Below are 17,887 nucleotides of genomic sequence, written 5' to 3'. Positions count from 1 at the left end.
TCGCCTGAACTGTTGTGAAAACAATTCTAACCTAGTCAATCTCTCCTCACACATCAATCCCACCATCCCCGGAATCAGCCTGGTAAACCTTTCTTATGCATTTATCTAGGGCAGGAAATATAACCAAAGGTATAAACGGAGAACTGGTTCAAACTAATTGGATATACAGACTGAAAGATATCATGATAAATAAACAGCAGGAAACATTTAAAGAGGCAATTCAAAATGAGCAACAAAAATACATTCCATTGAAAAACATGATAGATCCATGCGTGTCTTTTACTCTGGCAATTAAGGATAATGTTAAATTGAAAGATGAGGCTTCTACAGTGGCAAAGGACAGTAAGAAGCCGGAGGATTGAATGTGTTTGAGAATTCATGAATAGAATAGAACGTAAAAATAGAATGTGAAAGTAAGCCAGCCAGGAAAACAAAAACAGTTTATAAAAGCAATTACAAACATCATAAAAAAGGGAATAGCTCCTCATAAAGTAAATATTGCTTCCTTTAGAGGCAAAGACAGGAGAAATTATTGCGGGGACATTAAAAATATTTTGCACCTGTCCTCACAGAAGACATGTTATCTACAGAAATACAGAGTAACCGAGGAGCTAAAAAGTCAGGAAATTTGGGTAAACAGCATCAGCAGAGAACAAGTATTGTAGAAATCTATCAGGCCTCTGACAAACACCCAAGAAATTATGACCTGCAAGCTGGGGTTCTCATAGGGGTAACTGCAAAGATAGTGGATGCACTCAATATGACTTTGCAAAATTTTCCAGATTCTAGATGGTCCCAACAGATTGGAATCTGCTATCCAAGGAAGGAGGCGAAAAGAAAACAGGGAAGTACAGCCCATTAGCCTGCCATTAGTCATTGGGAAATGTTGAAACCGATTATGTACAAAGTCTTAACATTTATCATCAGACAAAGTCAACATGGTATTACAAAAAGAAAATTGTGCTTGATGAATTTATTTATGTTCTTTTTTGAGGATTGAACCAGTGGGTGGATGTAGAAGAACTGCATTTCCGAACCGCTGTCAAAAAATCTACACAGAGTTAATATATATGATATGAGTTCATGGAGTTGGAGGAAATCTATTAGCAAGGATAGAGGGTTACCTAACAGGCAAGAAGCAGAAACGCTGGATATATTGGGTATTTTCAAGCTGGCAGGCTGTGATTAATAGAATGCAACAAAGATCTGTGTAATGGCCTCAGCTACTTACAAGCTATATGAAAGATGAAGAGACCAAGAGTAATACATCTAAGTTTGCTGTGTGGGAATGTAAGCTGGGAGGAAGTGACAGAGTATCAACAGAAAGAGAGAGAAAGTTTACGCGAGTAGGGACATAGATGGCAGGTAGAGTGTTACAGAGAAAGAACAAACAAAATTACAGCATAGGAATAGGCTCTTCGGCTCTCCAAGCCTGCACTGACCATGCTGCCCAGCTGAACTAATACCCCCTCCCCTTTCGGAAACCATATCCCTCTATTCCCATCCTGTTCATGTATTTGTCAGATGCCCCTTAAAAGTCACCATTTATCTGTTTCTACGACCTCCCTGGGGAACAAATTCCAGGCACCCACCACCCTCTGTGTAAAAAACATGCCTCATACATCTCCTTTACACCTTGCCCCTCGCACCTTAAATCTATGCCCCCTAGTAATTGACTCTTCCACCTTGTGAAAAAGCTTCTGACTATCCATTCTGTCCATGCCCCTTATCATCTTGTAGACTTCCATATGGTTATCCCTCAACCTCTGTTGTTCCTGTGAAAACAAACCAAGTTTCTCCAACTTCTCCTCATAACTCATGCCCTCTATGCCAGGCAACATCCTCGTGAATCTTTTCTGTACTCCCTCCAAAGCCTCCACAACTTTTTTGCAGCGTGGCAACCAGAATTGAACACTATGTTTCAAGTGCAGCCTAACTAAGATTCTATAAAATTGCAACATGACTTGCCAGTTTTTAAACTCAATGCCCTGGCTGATGAAGGCAAGCATGACATAGGACTTCTTGACTACCTTCTCCACGTGTGGTGCCGCTTTCACTGACCTGTGTACCTGTCTACCCAGATCCCTCTGCTTATCAATATTCTCAAGGGTTCTGCCATTTACTCTATATTTCCTCTCTGTAGTAGTCTTTCCAAAATGCATTACTTCACATTTGTCTGGATTAAAGTCCATCTCTCCGCCCAAGTCTCCAACCAATCTATATCCTGTTGTATTCTCTGATGGCCCTCATCACGATCCACAAATCCACCAACCTTTGTGTCGTCTGCAAACTTACTAATCAAACCAGTTACATTTACCTCCAAATTATTTATGTATATTAGATACAGCAAAGGTCCCAGCACCGATCCCTGAGGAATGGCACTTGTCACAGCCCTTCATTCAGAAATGCACCCTTCCACTGCTGCCCTCTGTCTTCTATGACCGAGCCAATTCTGTATCCACCCTGCCAGCTCACAAACTGATCCCATGCGACTTCACCTTCTGCACCAGTCTGCCATGAGGAACCTTGTCAAAGGCCTTACTGAAGTCCATGTTGACAACATCCACTGCCCTCCCTTCATCAATCGTCTTTGTCACTTTTTCAAAAAACTTGATCAAGTCAGTGAGACAAAACCTCCCCTTCACAAAACCATGTTGCCTCTTGCTTCTACATCCACTCATTTCTAAGTGGGAGTAAATCCTGTCTCGAAAAATTCTCTCCAGTAATTTCCCTAACACTGACGTAAGGCACACCGGCCTGAAATTACCTGGATTATTCCTGCTACCCTTCTTAAACAAAGGAACAACATTTGCTATTCTCCAATCCTCTGAGGCCTCCCCTGTGGCCAATGAGGATACAAAGATTTCTCTCAAGGCCCCAGCAATTTCCTCCCTTGCCTTTTTCAGTATTCTGGGAAATATTCCATCAGGCCCTGGGGACTTGTCTACCTTAATGTTTCTCAAGAACCCCAATAACTCCTTTTCCATCTCAACTTGACTCAAACTATCTACAGGCCTTCGCCCAGACTCATCATCCACCAAGTCCCTCTCGTTGGTGAATACTGACGTAAAGTACTCATTTAATACCTCGCCCATTTCCCCTGGCTCTATGCGTAAATTCCCTCCCCTGTCGTTAAGTGAGCTAAGCCTGTCCCTGGCTATCCTCTTGCTCTTTATATACGCATAAAAAGCCTTGGGATTTTCTTAATCCTGATGGCCAATGATATTTTGTGACCTCTTTTAGCCCTCCTTACTCCTTGCTTAATTTTCTTTTTACTCTCCTTGTATTCCACACTTGCTTTGAGTGTTCCCAGCCTCCTAGCCTTGACAAATGCTTCCTTTTTCTCTTTGACTAGGCTCACAATATCTCTCGTTATCCAAGGTTCGCAAAACTTGCCATATTTGGCCTTCATCCTGACAGGAATGCGCCTTCATCCTAACAGAAAAGGTGTGACGTTATTCTCCCTGGCAGTAAAAATAGAGAAGCAAAATACTCAAGATGTGAAACTTTAAAATTTTAATCTTCAGATCCTCACTGCCCCTTCCACTGGTGAGATTCACACGATGGCTTCTATTCTGCAGTGTGCCATATATTCTCATTACTTGCCTCGCTGGAAAAAAAGCGAGAAAACCTAATGTTTTTCCTCACTGTTCATCATTTAAAATTTCTTTGAGAAAATTTCACCCATGTAGGGACGTAGGGCAGCTGGGTGGCTGCTGTGCTAATGTACAGCTTTTCTGATTAATAAAATACCTTTTTGTGTTACAAATGAAGTTCATGAAAGTACATCATTACAAACTTACCATAAAAAGATATCTCCTCCAGTTGGGGAGCTTTTTATCAGGTTTCATTCTCTGGGCAAGTGGCTGCATCACTTCAGTTAAATTGTCTTTCTCACTGGAGTAATTCTGATTGGTTCCAGTTGAATTGGAGTGCTGCAACAAATTACAGGAAGGCATGAATAAAACTTATCAAATAAGCAAACAATTGACTAACTAAGTTCAATACAGAAAAATGTGAGGATAGTCCATTTTGGTAGGATAGGGAGATTGTTTATTACTTGGAGGTTGCATGTTCAGACGGGGTAGAGGAACAAAGAGATCTCTGACTAAAATTACAGCATTATAAGTTATAGGATAGCAGGACCAAATACAAACCAAACAAAGCACTAGGTTTAATTTCCAGAGGGCTAGAATTGAAAAGAAGGGAAGCTATGCTAAACTTGCATTGATGTGGAGATGTTGGCGTTGGACTGGGGTAAGCACAGTAAGAAGTCTCACAGGTTAAAGTCCAACAGGTTTATTTGGTAGCACAAGCTTTCGGAGTCTGGCTCCTTCCTCAGGTGACTGCGGAGTTGTGTTCACAAACAGGGCAAACACAGACACAGATTCAATTTACAAGATAATGGTTGGAATGCAAGTCTTTACAGGTAATCAAGTCTTTACAGATACAGACAATGAGAGTGGAGAGAGGGTTAAGAACACGTTAAAGAGCTGTGAATTGTCTCCAGCCTGGACAATTAGTGAGATTTTGCAAGCCCAGGCAAGTCATGGGGTTACAGACAGTGTGACAGGAAGCCAAAATCCCATTTGAGGCCGTCCTCATGTATGCGGAACTTGGCTATCAGTCGAATCACTCGGCAATTCTGCATTGTCGTGTGTCGTGAAGGCCGCCTTGGAGAACGTTTACCCGAAGATCAGATGCTGAATGCACGCGACTGCTGAAGTGTTCCCTGACAGGAAGAGAACATTCCTGCTTGGTGATGGTCAAGCGGTGTTTATTCATCGGTTGTTGTAATGTCTGCATGGTCTCTCACCAATGTACCATGCCTTAGGACATCCTTTCCTGCAGCATATCAGGTAGACAATGTTGGCCAAGTCGCAAGAGTGTGTACCATGTACCTGATGGAGGGTGTTCTCACAAGAGATGATGGCATCCATATTGATGATACCGCATGACTTGCAGGGGTTGCTCTGGCAGGGTTGTGTGATGTCGTGGTCACTGTTCTCCTGAAGGTTGAGTAGTCTGCGACAATTGGGCAAGAACTAAAACAACAGGCTGCAGTTTAAAAGACAGAGACAAACAGGCTGCAACCCGGACGTGTGATTCCACAGGATATGGGTCATCTCCAGGATCAGAGACTTTCTGGTCAAACTGGTTGTTTACCAGATATAAGGGAGCAAGGTGTGAACCCTATATGCCCCCAGCACCTCCAGACGTGGCTGTTGGGGACACACCCAGAGATTGGTGTGGCAGCACCCGATTGGACTTTATTGATCAGGGTGATCAAGCCCTGATCGATTGATTGGCAACGACCAAAAGGAGCACGAAATCCAACGGGGTATAAAGGGTGCTGCACAACCAAAATCTCTCCTCTCTCTGACCTCACAAACGAACTCTGACACCGGTGACCATCACCAGCGACAACCAGCAGGAGGAGAACCATCACTTCCAAGAAGGAAGGAAGATCAGAGCCAGAATGCCAGACCAGACCAAAGGACCAGACTATGCAGAGGACGACCGAGACCAGCACACAGATAAAGGCCGATATCTGCTCAGGTACTTGCCAGTCACGCAAAGTTAAGTCAAGTATTGGACTTGAACTCTAGCATTTTTATGTAAGATTAAGTTGTTGTTAGTTGGGTGGGTGATTATTGATTGTGTGTCTTAAATAAATATTGATTGAATTAACCAGATGTCGACTCGCAATTATTTGTCCACCGTATAAGGGGTAAAACAGACTGTGCAGCAGGCACAACAATTGGTGACTCCGGTGGGACATCAAAATGAAGTAACTTTGTTGTTCCAAAATCGAATCCCGCAGAATCTATATTGAACGGTTATTTAAAATTCAGAGCTAAACACCTTATTGGACAAATAACTGCTTTTGGGAAATCGTGTATTGTGCATGTATTGTTACTAACAAGGAGGATAGGGTAAACTCCATAGGTCTGTATTAGAACTCAGAGGGATTAGGACAGGAACACAGCCCAAAGCCGTACCCGCAGTCCAATCGACTCCCTACCCCTTGTCACTAAATATAGAATGGCAGGAAACAGTATAGAAACAGAGAAGAGTCCCATATGGGAAACAGGAATCAAGGAATATGTTGAGAAGTAAGGGTGGCCCCTATGGGCAGAATCTTGTGCCAATACTGAGGCGGGACCGGAATCCCTAGGGCAGAAGTATTGGGATGATCTAAGGAAAGTTCAGGGAAAATGGGCAGTCAAATGTGAGAAAGAAATTGCCATTGTGAACTATTTGGAACAGAAAAAGAATTAAGAGGAGATAGACAATGCAGATTGGGGAGAGATAAAGGCAAATGTTTGTTGAAATTGAGTAAAGTTATTGTGATTATTAGTTTAGCAGAGTTATAGGGTGAGAAGTCAGAGAAAATGAAGTTAGAAGAAGAGTTAGAAATTATGAGAGAGTTAATTGAGAAGAGAAGAAAATAAGTAATTTTGTGGAAAAGTAGACAAGCAGGAACAAAACAATGAGGTAAATATATTGTCTATGAGTCAGTTTAAAGTATATCAAGTAAGTGAAAAGAATTAAAGTTCTGATTACTCCAAGTTCTAGCAGGAGATTAATCAATTAAAATCTCAGTTGCCAATGCAGATAAGGATGTTGTCTATATTTGGGACAGTTCAGTCTGAGGGAGATAGTGTTTATGGATTGGATTGTAGATTGTATCTAGAAAAGAATGCCCATTTTGCACGTGGCATTGACTGGGAACCTCACCTCCTTTTCCAGAGGCACCTAATCCCCCAGTGAGTCTAGAATTTGCCCCTGGTCTGATGAATCCTGTGACTTACCAGGAGATGTTGTTGATTTAGAAGGAATGAATGTTTTAAAGAATCTCAGCACTGTATACAGTTCTGAATGCAAACTTAACCGTCCCCATCAATGGATAGTCTTGTGTTATTAGAAAATGTTATGTACATGAACCCCATTGAAACAGACCATGTGAAGTAAGGAGCTTACACCTTCATTAACATCACAAAGAACCCCAAGTGGTCCTTTGTTTTTTTTAAAAGGAGCGAGTGTGTAGTGTGTGTTACAGAATTTTGAGAGAAAGGAACTATGTTCTCTCAACTTGGGAAATACTATAAATAAATTGGCAAGATGGAAAATCATTAGAGAAAATCTAAGGTTGAGCTAATAAGTGACTAGTTTTTGTATTTCAGTGTATTTGTGTGGTCTTGTTGTTTGTTGAATGTAGGTGATTGTTGTTGATTAGATTGAGAGCAGGAGTTGTTAAAGCCTGTTTGTTCTTGTGGAGTATTTAGAACATAGAACATTACAGTGCAGTATAGGCCCTTTGGCCACCAATGTTGCACCAACCTATAAAACCAATCTAAAGCCCATCTAAGCTACACTATTCTAATATCATCCATACGTTTATCCAATAACCATTTAAACGCCCTTAATGTTGGTGAGTCCACTACTGTTGCAGGCAGGGCATTCCATGCTCTAAGTAAAGAACCTACCTCTGACATCTGTCCTATATCTATCATCCCTCAATTTAAAGCTATGTCCCCTTGTGATAGCCATCTCCATCCGAGGGAAAAGGTTCACACTGTCCACCCTATCTAATTCTCTGATCATCTTATATGCCTCTATTAAGTCAGCTCTTAACCTTCTTCTCTCTCACGTAAACAGCCTCAAGTCCCTTAGCCTTTCCTCATAGGACCTTCCCACAATACCATGCAACATCCTGGTAAATCTCCTTTGCACCCTTTCCAAGGCTTCCACAACCTTCCTATAATGTGGCGACCAGAACTGTACGCACCAGAATTTTGTACAGCTGCAACATGACCTCATGGCTCTGAAACTCAATCCCTCTACCAATAAAAGCTAATACACCATATGCCTTCTTAACAACCTTATCAACCTGGGTGCCAACTTTCAGGGATCAATGCACATGGACACCAGGATCTTTCTCATCCACATTACCAAGTACTTACCATTAGCCCAGTACTCTGTATTCCTGTTATTCCTTCCAAAGTGAATCACTTCACACTTTTCCGCATTAAACTCCATTTGCCACCTCTCAGCCCAGATAAGTCTGCAGCTTATCTATGTACGTCTGTAACCTGCAATATCTTTCCGCACTGTCCACAACTCCACCGACTTTAGTGTCATCAACAAATTTACTAACCCATCTTGTTACGCCCTCATCCAGGTCATTTATAAAAATGACAAACAGCAGTAGCCCCAAAACAGATCCTCGCGGTACACCACTAGTAACTGAACTCATGGATGAATATTTCCCATGAACCACAACCCTCTGTCTTCTTGCAGCTAGCCAATTTCTGATTCAAACTGCTAAATCACCCTCAATCCCATGCCTCCGTATCTTCTGCAATAGCTTACCGTGGGGAACCTTATCAAACGCTTTACTGAAATCCATGTACCCCACATCAACTGCTTTACCCTCATCCATTTCTTTGGTCACCTTCTCAAAGAACTCAATAAGATTTGTGAGGCACAACCTACCGTTCACAAAACCGTGTTGACTATTCCTAATCAAATTATTCTTTTCTACATGATTATCAATTCTATCTCTTATAATCCTTTCCAAAACTTTGCCTAGAACAGAAGTAAGGCTCGCTGGTCTTGCGGGCAATAAATGCAATGCTTTACACTTTGGTTTAACTTCAAATGGGCTGAGGAAATGTTAAAACTGTTAAATGTTGAAAGTTAAGTGTAAGATTTCTTGAATTTACTTCTGTTTTTGAATTTAATTACACTTTGGAAAAAGAAGAATGAAAGTGACTGTCTTCATCAATTTTCTGTATTTTCTTTAAATGTTTTATTTGTTTATTTAGTAGATGTAGTATATATGGACTTCAGCAAGGCATTTGATAACGTGCCCCATGCAAGGCTCATTGAGAAAGTGAGGAGGCATGGGATCCAAGGGGACATTGCTTTGTGTATCCAGAACTAGTTTGCCCAAAAAAGGCAAAGAGTGGTTATAAATGGGTCATATTCTGCATGGAGGTCGGTCACCAGTGGAGTGCCCCAGTGTTCTGGGACTCTTACTCTTTGTGATTTTTATAAATGACCTGGATTGGTAAGTTTGCTGGTGACACAAAGGTTGGAGGTTGTGATAGTGTGGGGGGATGTCAGAAGTTGCAGCGAGACATTGATAGGATGCAAGACTGGGCAGAGAAGTGGCAGATGGAGTTCAACCCAGGTAAGTGTGAAGTGGTTCATTTTGGCACGCCAAGTAGGATGGCAGAATATAATATTAATGGTAAGACTCTTGGCAGTGTGGAAGGTCAGAAGGATCTTGGGGTCCGAGTTCATAGGATGCTCCAAGCAGCTGCGCAGGTTGAACCTGTGGTTAAGAAGGTATATGGAGTACTGGCCTTCATCAATCGAGGATTTGTTTTTAGGAGTCGAGAGGTAATGTTGCAGCTATAAGGGACCCGGGTCAGACCCCACTTGGAGTACTGTGCTCAGTTCTGGTCCCCTCATTACAGGAAGGATGTGTAAGTCATAGAAAGGTTGCAGAGGGGATTTACAAGGATGTTGCCTGGATTGGGGAGCATGCCTTATGAGGATAGGTTGAGGGAGCTCAGCCTTTTCTCCTTGGAGAGACGAAGGATGAGGGGTGACCTGATAGAGGTGTATAAGACATTGAGAGGTATTGATCGAGTGAATAGTCAGAGGCTTTTTCCCAGGGCTGAAATGGTTGCCACAAGAGGACACAGGCTTAAGGTGCTGGAGAGTAGGCACAGAGCAGAGAGTGGTGGGTGCATGGAATGGGCTGCCGGCAACGGTGGTGGAGGCGGATTCGATAGGGTTTTTTGAGAGACTTTTAGATAAGGACATGGAACTTAGTAAGATAGAGGATTATAGGTAAGCCTAGTAATCTCTAAGGTAGGGACATGTTCAGCGCAACTTTCTGGGCCGAAGGGCCTGTATTGTGCTGTAGTTTTTTCTATGTTTCTATCTTCATCCCAGTTTAAAATGTTAAGTTTGAATATTCAAGTGGAATGAATGTTGGAAGCGTCCATGTGTGTCTGTGTGTGTTTAATAAAATGGTTGCGTCAATGTTTTTGTTGTTGTTTCTTGTAATGTTTTAATGTTCTTCCCCAAATTGTGATTTTACAAATTTGATACAGAATTTAAATAAAAATTGGAAATTGGATTGGATTAAACTTAAATGAATTCTTAGAATTCATTAACCTTTTGAGTATAATCAATGGCCATGATTGTGCTTAAGACGTATAGAATATAAATACATAATATATATATACGTGTGTGTGTGTGTGTGTGTGTGTGTGTGTGTGTGTGTGTGTGTGTGTGTGTGTGTGTGAGTGTGATGTTACTTTGAACACAATTTTTGGAAAATATATTGAAATTTTAAAATCAAAGTACATAAATTGAAGTTTGAAATAACCAATTTGAATTTTGAATAATCCTGGGTTTAAATTTTGTTAAGAAAGGATTTAAACCATTGCTCTTTCCTTTGTCTTGAAGAAATCGTGACATCATCACATTGTTCTTTTTTAAACTGGCAGAGATTTTACCGTCTTCTGTTCCTAATTTGCCGATTAAAAAATTATATACATTGGAGGTTGTAAATTTTATTTTTTTTTAATTTGACAGATTTTGAGACCAAATTAATTCATTTGGCTCCAAGCCGGAAGCTTTTTTTTGTGTTTTGTTTTAAATAGGTAGCCCGTGAATAACAAGTCTAGCAGCTTCAAGACTCCAAGATTGTTTATCACAACCCAGTGATATTTGAGACTTGAAGAGTTTGGCTCATTCAGGTTTTCACACTGTTAACTTTCAAACTGAAGTGATTGGTTATGCGTAAGTGTTACAGTTTCTGACATTTAATTGATAGAATAAATTGAGTGCACAAAATAACTAACTTATAAATGGGAAGTTGCCTAAATTCTAAAGAGGTAAATAGGTTTAATTTTGACAAATAAAGGGTAATGAAAAGAGGGTCTGTATGGATTTTGTGTTTCAAAGAGGGATGCATTGAAAGATATTGTCAGTTTATGATGTAACCATTTGAATGTGAGATAAATTTACAAAGTAATATCTGTTTATTTTGTGACTTTCCTATACTGACTAAATGTTCATCATGTTCCTCATGTTCACACGTAAAGTTTGTTCAGTTCAATGTAGATAAATGCTAATAAGTTGGGAGTTATTGAAAAGTTAAGGGCTCTGGAAAGTGTCAATGATTTTACAACAGATGACAGGATTTTTCCCAGTACTTAGTTATTTGGGGTTACAGGAGTTAAAATGCTTAAAAGAGGAACAAATAAACCTTTTGTGCAAATCATGTTACTCATAAATAAAATTGGTAAAGTAGACAGAATGATAGAGAAGTTTCCTCTCTGATTTGTTAAACTGGTAGAAAATCATTTGAATTACTTCTAACTTGTACTTTGATTACATTGTGTTAATTGGGTCATAAAAGAACATAGCATGTGTATGCTAGAAGGAGATAGATTTTGAGTTTTGACTGTGGAAGTTTAAATCTAAAATGGTAACTGCGACAAAAAGTGTTTATTACACAAATTTGGATCATTTTTAAATTACAAATATTTTGGAGAGTTAAACCGACCTCTTCAGCACTTTTGGTGCATGACCTTCCAAAATCCAAATTTAAACGTTATTTCCCTTTTGCATCTGTATCAATCATTTATTATTGTCCTGTGCATAATTTTGAACCTAAAATGGTGTTTAGAATATGTGATTATTTGTAGTTGTGGGTAATTAATGCTGTACATGTTGTAGGGATGTATTATTACTGTGCATGCCAATACCTGGGCCTTACTTGACTGGGGAATTCCTGACAGATACTAATCCTGCGTTTGTGATCCATCATGCTTCGCGTTCAGGATCAAAGGGGAGACTGTGGCCAAATGGGCCATCTAAAATGGCGATTTGTAAAGCACTTTGGGACAATTAGGCAACAGCTAAAATGACAGGCTGCAGTTTAAAAGACAGGGACAAACAGGCTGCAACCCGGACATGTGAATCCATAGGATATGGGTCATCTCCAGGATCAAAGAAACTTTCTGGTCAAACTGAGTTGTTTACCAGACAGAAGGGCATCATGACCCCTTGTTAGGGGGGAAGGTGTGAACTCTATGTGACTCCAGCATCTGCATACATGGCCGTTGGGTACACACCCAGAGATTGGTGTGGCAGCCTGATTGAGCTTTATCTATCAGGGTGATCAAGTCCTGATTGACTGATTGGCAATGGCCAAAAGGGGTGCAAAACCCAACGGGGTATAAAGGGTGCTGCGCAACTAGGAATATCTCTCTCTCTGACTCACAAATGGGCTACAACAATGACGACTATTGCCAGCGACGACCTAGCACGAGGAGAGCCACCATGCCCGAGAAAGAAGGAAGACCAGAGCCAGAGTACCAGACCAGACCAAAGGACCAGACAAAACAGATGACTACCGAGACCAGTGCACAGATAAAGGCCAATACCTGCTTGGATATTTGCCAGTCACGCAAAGTTAAGTCAAAGTCTCGTGTTGGACCTTGAACTTTAGTATTTCCCTGTAAAATAACTTATCATTGGTTGGATGGGTATCTTATAAGAGAGGGGATTAAGGGTTATGGGGAGAGGGCGGGAATGTGGAACTGAGCCACGACAGATCAGCCATGATCTTATTGAATGGCGGGGCAGGCTCGAAGGGCTAGTTGGCCTACTCCTGCTCCTATTTCTTATGCTCTTATGTTCTTATGGGTAATTATTGATTGTGTGGGTTTAAATAAATATTGATTGTACTAACAAGACGTCTACTTGTAGTTCTTTGTCCACCATATAATGGTTAAAATAGACTGTGCAGCAGAAGCAACACTTTGATATTTTCCTGGCATTTTGCCTACCAAAATTTGCTCAGTAATAACAAAACTCTACTTTAATTCAGTCTTCCATTTGCTTTGGAAGTTGTTTGCTGAACTTGTTACTGGTAGTATGGTATTTACCTGTCTCACCTCTTGAATCTCATATCCTCTGCCAAACTCTCAATTCCTTTCCATTAGGCATCCCCCTCCAACCAGTGACTTCACCTCAACTTTATTGGCAGTAAATCACTTTGGAATCCCCTGAGGTTGTGAGAGACACTTTTCAAATGAAAGACTTTGTGGGCAATTCTCCCAGTCTGCTGCACGGCTCTAGCAGAGGGAGTGGGCTGGGAGACATCAGTAGAGGCCATTTAACATCATTATTCCTATGAAGCTCAACTCCAAACTCTGTGGTAGGCCTCAGCTCCTCCCTCTGCCACTGGATCCTGACCTTCCTAACCACAGACCACTATCACTAAGGATAGGCAACAACTCCTTCATGATTATCCTCAACACCAGTGCCTCACAAGGCTGTGTTCTCAACCCCCAACTATACTCCTTATACACTTATGACTGTGCCAAATTCCGCTCCAATTTGATAATCAAGTTTGCTGACAATACCACTGTAATGGGTTGGATCTCAAACAATGACGAGACAGATTACAGGAATGAGATAGAGAATCTGGTGACTTGGTGCGGCAACAATAATCTCTCCCTCAATGTCAACAAAACAAAGGAGATTGTCATCGACTTCAGGAACCATAAAAGAGAACATGTCCCTGTCTACATCAATGGGGACGAAGTAGAATTAGTCAACAGCTTCAAGTTTTAGGTGTCCAGATCACCAACAACCTATCCTGGTTCCCCCATGCCAATGCTACAGTTAAGAGAGCCCCCAGTGCCTCTACTTTCTCAGAAGACTAAGGAAATTTAGCATGTCAGCTATGACTCTCACCAACTTTTACAGATGCAACACAGAAAGCATTTTTTCTGGTTGAATCACAGCTTGGTATGGCTCCTGCTCCGCCCAAGACTGCAAGAAATTACAAAAGTTCATGAATGTAGCCAATCCATCACACAAACCAGCTTCCCATCCATTGACTCTGTCTGCACTTTACACTGCCTTGGAAAAGCAGCCAACATAATTAAGGACACCACGCACTCCGGACATTCTCACTTGTACCTTCTTCCGTCAGGAAAGACACAGAAATCTGAGGTCATGTACCAACCGACTCAAGAATAGTTTCTTCCCTGCTGCCATCAGACTTTTGAATGACCTACCTCGCATTAAATTGATCTTTTCTACACCTTAGCTACGACTATAACACTACATTCTGCATTCTCTTGTTTCCTTCTCTATGAGCGGTATGCCTTGTATAGCATGCACGAAACAATACTTTTCACTGTAAACTAATACACTTGACAATAATAAATCAAATCATTTAGCGAGCTCCTGGCTGGTTGCCGCAGCCTCTGTGCATCTCCAGGTTTTTTGGAGTAATCCGATTTCGGGCATAGGGCTGATTTTAAATACTTAAACCAGCATTACCATGTCACCAGACAGAAGACAGGGCCTATAAGAAGGCCGATGGATGGGGATTCCTGCTGCCAATCTGCATAGGGATCATTGGCAGAGGGAGGGAAGGGAGTGATTGAACTGGCCATTGGGGTGGGGGTGGGAGTTCAGAGCTGCTTTGGGGGAGGTGGGAGGGATTTGGGGGAGGTGGTTGGATCAGGAATCCGGCAGTGCAGGGCCATTGCGTGTGCGCCTATCTCGATGCTAACAGATCGGTGCATGCGCAGTGGCCTGCTTAGTGCTATGCTGCTGAACTCTCCAGCAGGACAACTTCCGCCACTGATTTTCAGTGTGAATCTCGCTATGGCATTCTGCAGCAGTCAAGAGTGTCAAAGATTCATTCTGAAAATCACACTAAAATTCTGCGGGAGTTATTCCAGTTTTCATGCAAATTCCGCACTTAGAATTTTTTGTATGTCATATTTGGAGGAGGTTGAGAATGGTGATAAAAATAAAGAAATTGAGGAAGGTCAGAGGGACGTCAGATTGGTATCAAAAAACTTGTTGAATAGTCCTGATTTTGTTAAGAATTACACTGATAACCAATTTCGGATTTACAATGGGGCTATCTTACACTTGCTAGAAGCTACATATATTCACACACAGGGCCCTGTCCTTCGCAGAGAGAAAGTACATGTCCCAACATTGCTCCTTTTTCAACTAAATAGAAGCTCGGAGACAGCCATCCTTGGCAATGCCTTGACCAATCAAAGTCAGTCTGCCTGCTTTGAATTTAAATAAAAGCTTGGCACCTAACTATTTCCTAGTGCATTCCCCATGGCAATGCCTCTACCAATCAGCACTCTCTTCTCGTGCAATATAAACATGTGCATTTATGATAATGGAACCTTCAGATGGAGACCAAGGTGAATCAACTATTCAGCACTTACAGCTAAAGGTGGCTGAAAATGCTTCAGCCTTGTCTTTTGCACTGATGCACTAGACAGTGCCAACATTGAGGAGGGGTGGTGTCTATAGCCTTCTATTGGTTGTTTAATTTTTTTTTTAAACTTTATTCCAATCCAATCAAGTCAAATTAAACCCAATTCAGAGTCCCAACAAGTTGGGACATCCCGATCCAAGCTGACAAGACAGGGCTCTCACCTCCTGTCTTGGGCTTGATCTACATGATCCAAGCTGACTGGAGTAGGTGTAGCTCCTCCTCCAGGGCTTGATCTTATTGGCATCTTAGTCAAATGGCCGAGATGTCGCTTTAAAAAATTGCTTCAAATGAAGCTGAAATGTAACCCAATGACTTCAACCAAGTGCAGCATGTCGATACTACACTTGATCTTAGCCTTTAGTCCTTGTGGAGACTAAGCCTTATCTTCAATTAGGATACCCTCCATTGTGTCATGTGACACAACCACTATGTGAATTGGATTAACTCACAACAAATCGAGCAGCTCAGAACTGGGCATCAATAACGTGTTGCAGAATTGTGTTTAATTGAAACGTGAAATCTTGTGGCCCAATATGGTCCCCCACCCTACTAAAAAGCCAGGGACCAATCTTGATTCAGTGAGGAGTTTGGAATGCATGCCAGAAGCAGCACCAACCACAACTAAAAATGAGGCATCAACATGGTGAAGCTACAATGCAGGACTATACATACATGCTATGCAATGGAATGAACAAACCTCAGCAATTCCCCAACCAATAGATCAGATCAAGCCTGGAATTGTCCAACCCCACCCATTTCTGTGAATGGAGATTCTTCATTCTCGCTGGCAGGGCAGGTAATATTGAAGGATTCTGTAACAAACTCTGGGGTGGACAATTCCAGGAACCACTGTGTAATGTACACACACACACACTTAAATCTTCAACACTCATTGATTAGAAATTGGTTGTGAGTTAGATAACAAAGATCAGAGTGTTGAATGGTGTATCGCATTCACCAAATACGACTCGCTACTTGCACATCTATGAAGACTCTTTGATCGACACAAATGTATCCAAGTGTTCAGTCACGACAAAATATATTAACTCACCCACAACTGATACTGGACAGACAGGTATACAACTACTTGGGGTGGAATTTACTACCCCCGTAGCTGTGAGGCCAAGAGGCGGGGACATATAATCAGGCAGGAAAGCCCAGGGTAGAGAACCCATTGCCTTCCAGAAATCCATCAATTCACTCTAGGATGGGAAGTGTTGAGAAATGTCATGGCAGAGACTAACTGTAGCCCTAAGGTCACGTGAAAAGTACATCATTGGTAGGAGTCACAGCATGTGGCCAAACCACTCGGTAAACACCAGCAGGAATGCCTGAAGCCTGTTGGAGTCAGGGAGCCTCCTTCCCAGGCATCCTGTGTCCAACAAAGAGACCATGTGGTGGCAAAAGAGGGACCAACAGAAAGACACCCTCTGTACCAACCTCTCTCTCACAGCCTCACCAGGGCTTCCCTGAACTGACCCTGGCAATTCTGTCCCACTTCTGGGCTCCAGCTACAATCCTCTTGTAAGGGCCAACTACACACCTCTGATTGGCCAACAGCTCTTGGGGGGCAGGTCATCCAGCATGCAGGAGAAACACCTGTAGGAGTCAAGAACCCTGAGGCCAGAAGACTCCCTGACTGGAACTTAATTCCAATGAAGCCCCAGAAATCGCTATGGTGGGGTTGCTATCAGCTTGCCAGCCAACAGGATAGGCCCACTGCCAGAACCATAAAATTCCATCCCTGCTTCTCTTCCTCACCCTTCTTGGATAGTTTTCCATTCAACTTCCTGAATCTATATAGCTTTGGGAGAATTAATGCATCTGTAATTCCATAACTTCCTTTATTTAATACCGTGACTTGGAAACTATCGGATCCTGGTGATAGCTTAAGCCGTGTTATTTTCAACATTGCGATTTTTAAACTGATTGATTTCAATAAGTTCCACCTATTGATTCATGGTTGTTTACCTTGTACCAATGATACTTTTCCTCTTCCTCTACTGCGAGGCCAGTGCAAAGTACTCATTTAGCAAGTACGACATATGATTATAATGTAGTCTGCGTCTGTCTTTACTCGGCTCACGTTTTCCCTAATCACTCTCTTGTTGATATATTAATGCAAAATGTTACTGTTAGCTTTAATACCATTATAAGTCTCTTTTTCATGTAAATCTTTGCAGCTCTTACTGTTGTTTATGTGTTACATTTTGCAGCTGTTCCAGACTGCTGGATTTTCATTTTCCATCGCATGCGTGTAGGTCTCTATTTTTACATTGATATTGTATCTTACCTCATTTGCTGCCAGTATATTGACTAACCACATAAGTGGGGTCATTGCCTTTTAAGGGTAGGTACTAGACTTGTATTGCACCTGACATTTCACTACATACATCTCAGTCTTTGTCCAATTGACATAGTGCTGGGTATGTAGGGATCTGTTCTAGGACCCTTGCTGTTTGTCATTTTCATAAATGACCTAGATGAGGAAGTGGAGGGATGGGTTAGTAAGTTCGCCGATGACAC

At 41.7% G+C, this 17,887-nt stretch overlaps 1 protein-coding gene across 1 annotated transcript in view; it reads right to left on the bottom strand.

Annotated features, from left to right (window-relative positions):
* The window catches only part of LOC145348984 (transmembrane protein 182-like), a 65,043-nt gene that overhangs the window by 41,911 nt on the left and 5,245 nt on the right, over positions 1-17,887 (bottom strand). Inside the window, exon 2 of the mRNA XM_080197160.1 lies at positions 3,804-3,935. Coding sequence (XP_080053286.1) covers positions 3,804-3,935 — 132 coding nt within the window. The remainder of the gene's footprint in view (positions 1-3,803; positions 3,936-17,887) is intronic.

This window comes from Carcharhinus amblyrhynchos, chromosome 10 (genome assembly GCF_965287045.1).
Source record: "Carcharhinus amblyrhynchos chromosome 10, sCarAmb.v2.hapA, whole genome shotgun sequence".
Classification (NCBI taxonomy): Eukaryota; Metazoa; Chordata; class Chondrichthyes; order Carcharhiniformes; family Carcharhinidae; genus Carcharhinus; species Carcharhinus amblyrhynchos.
This window is presented reverse-complemented; position numbering and strand designations above follow the sequence as displayed.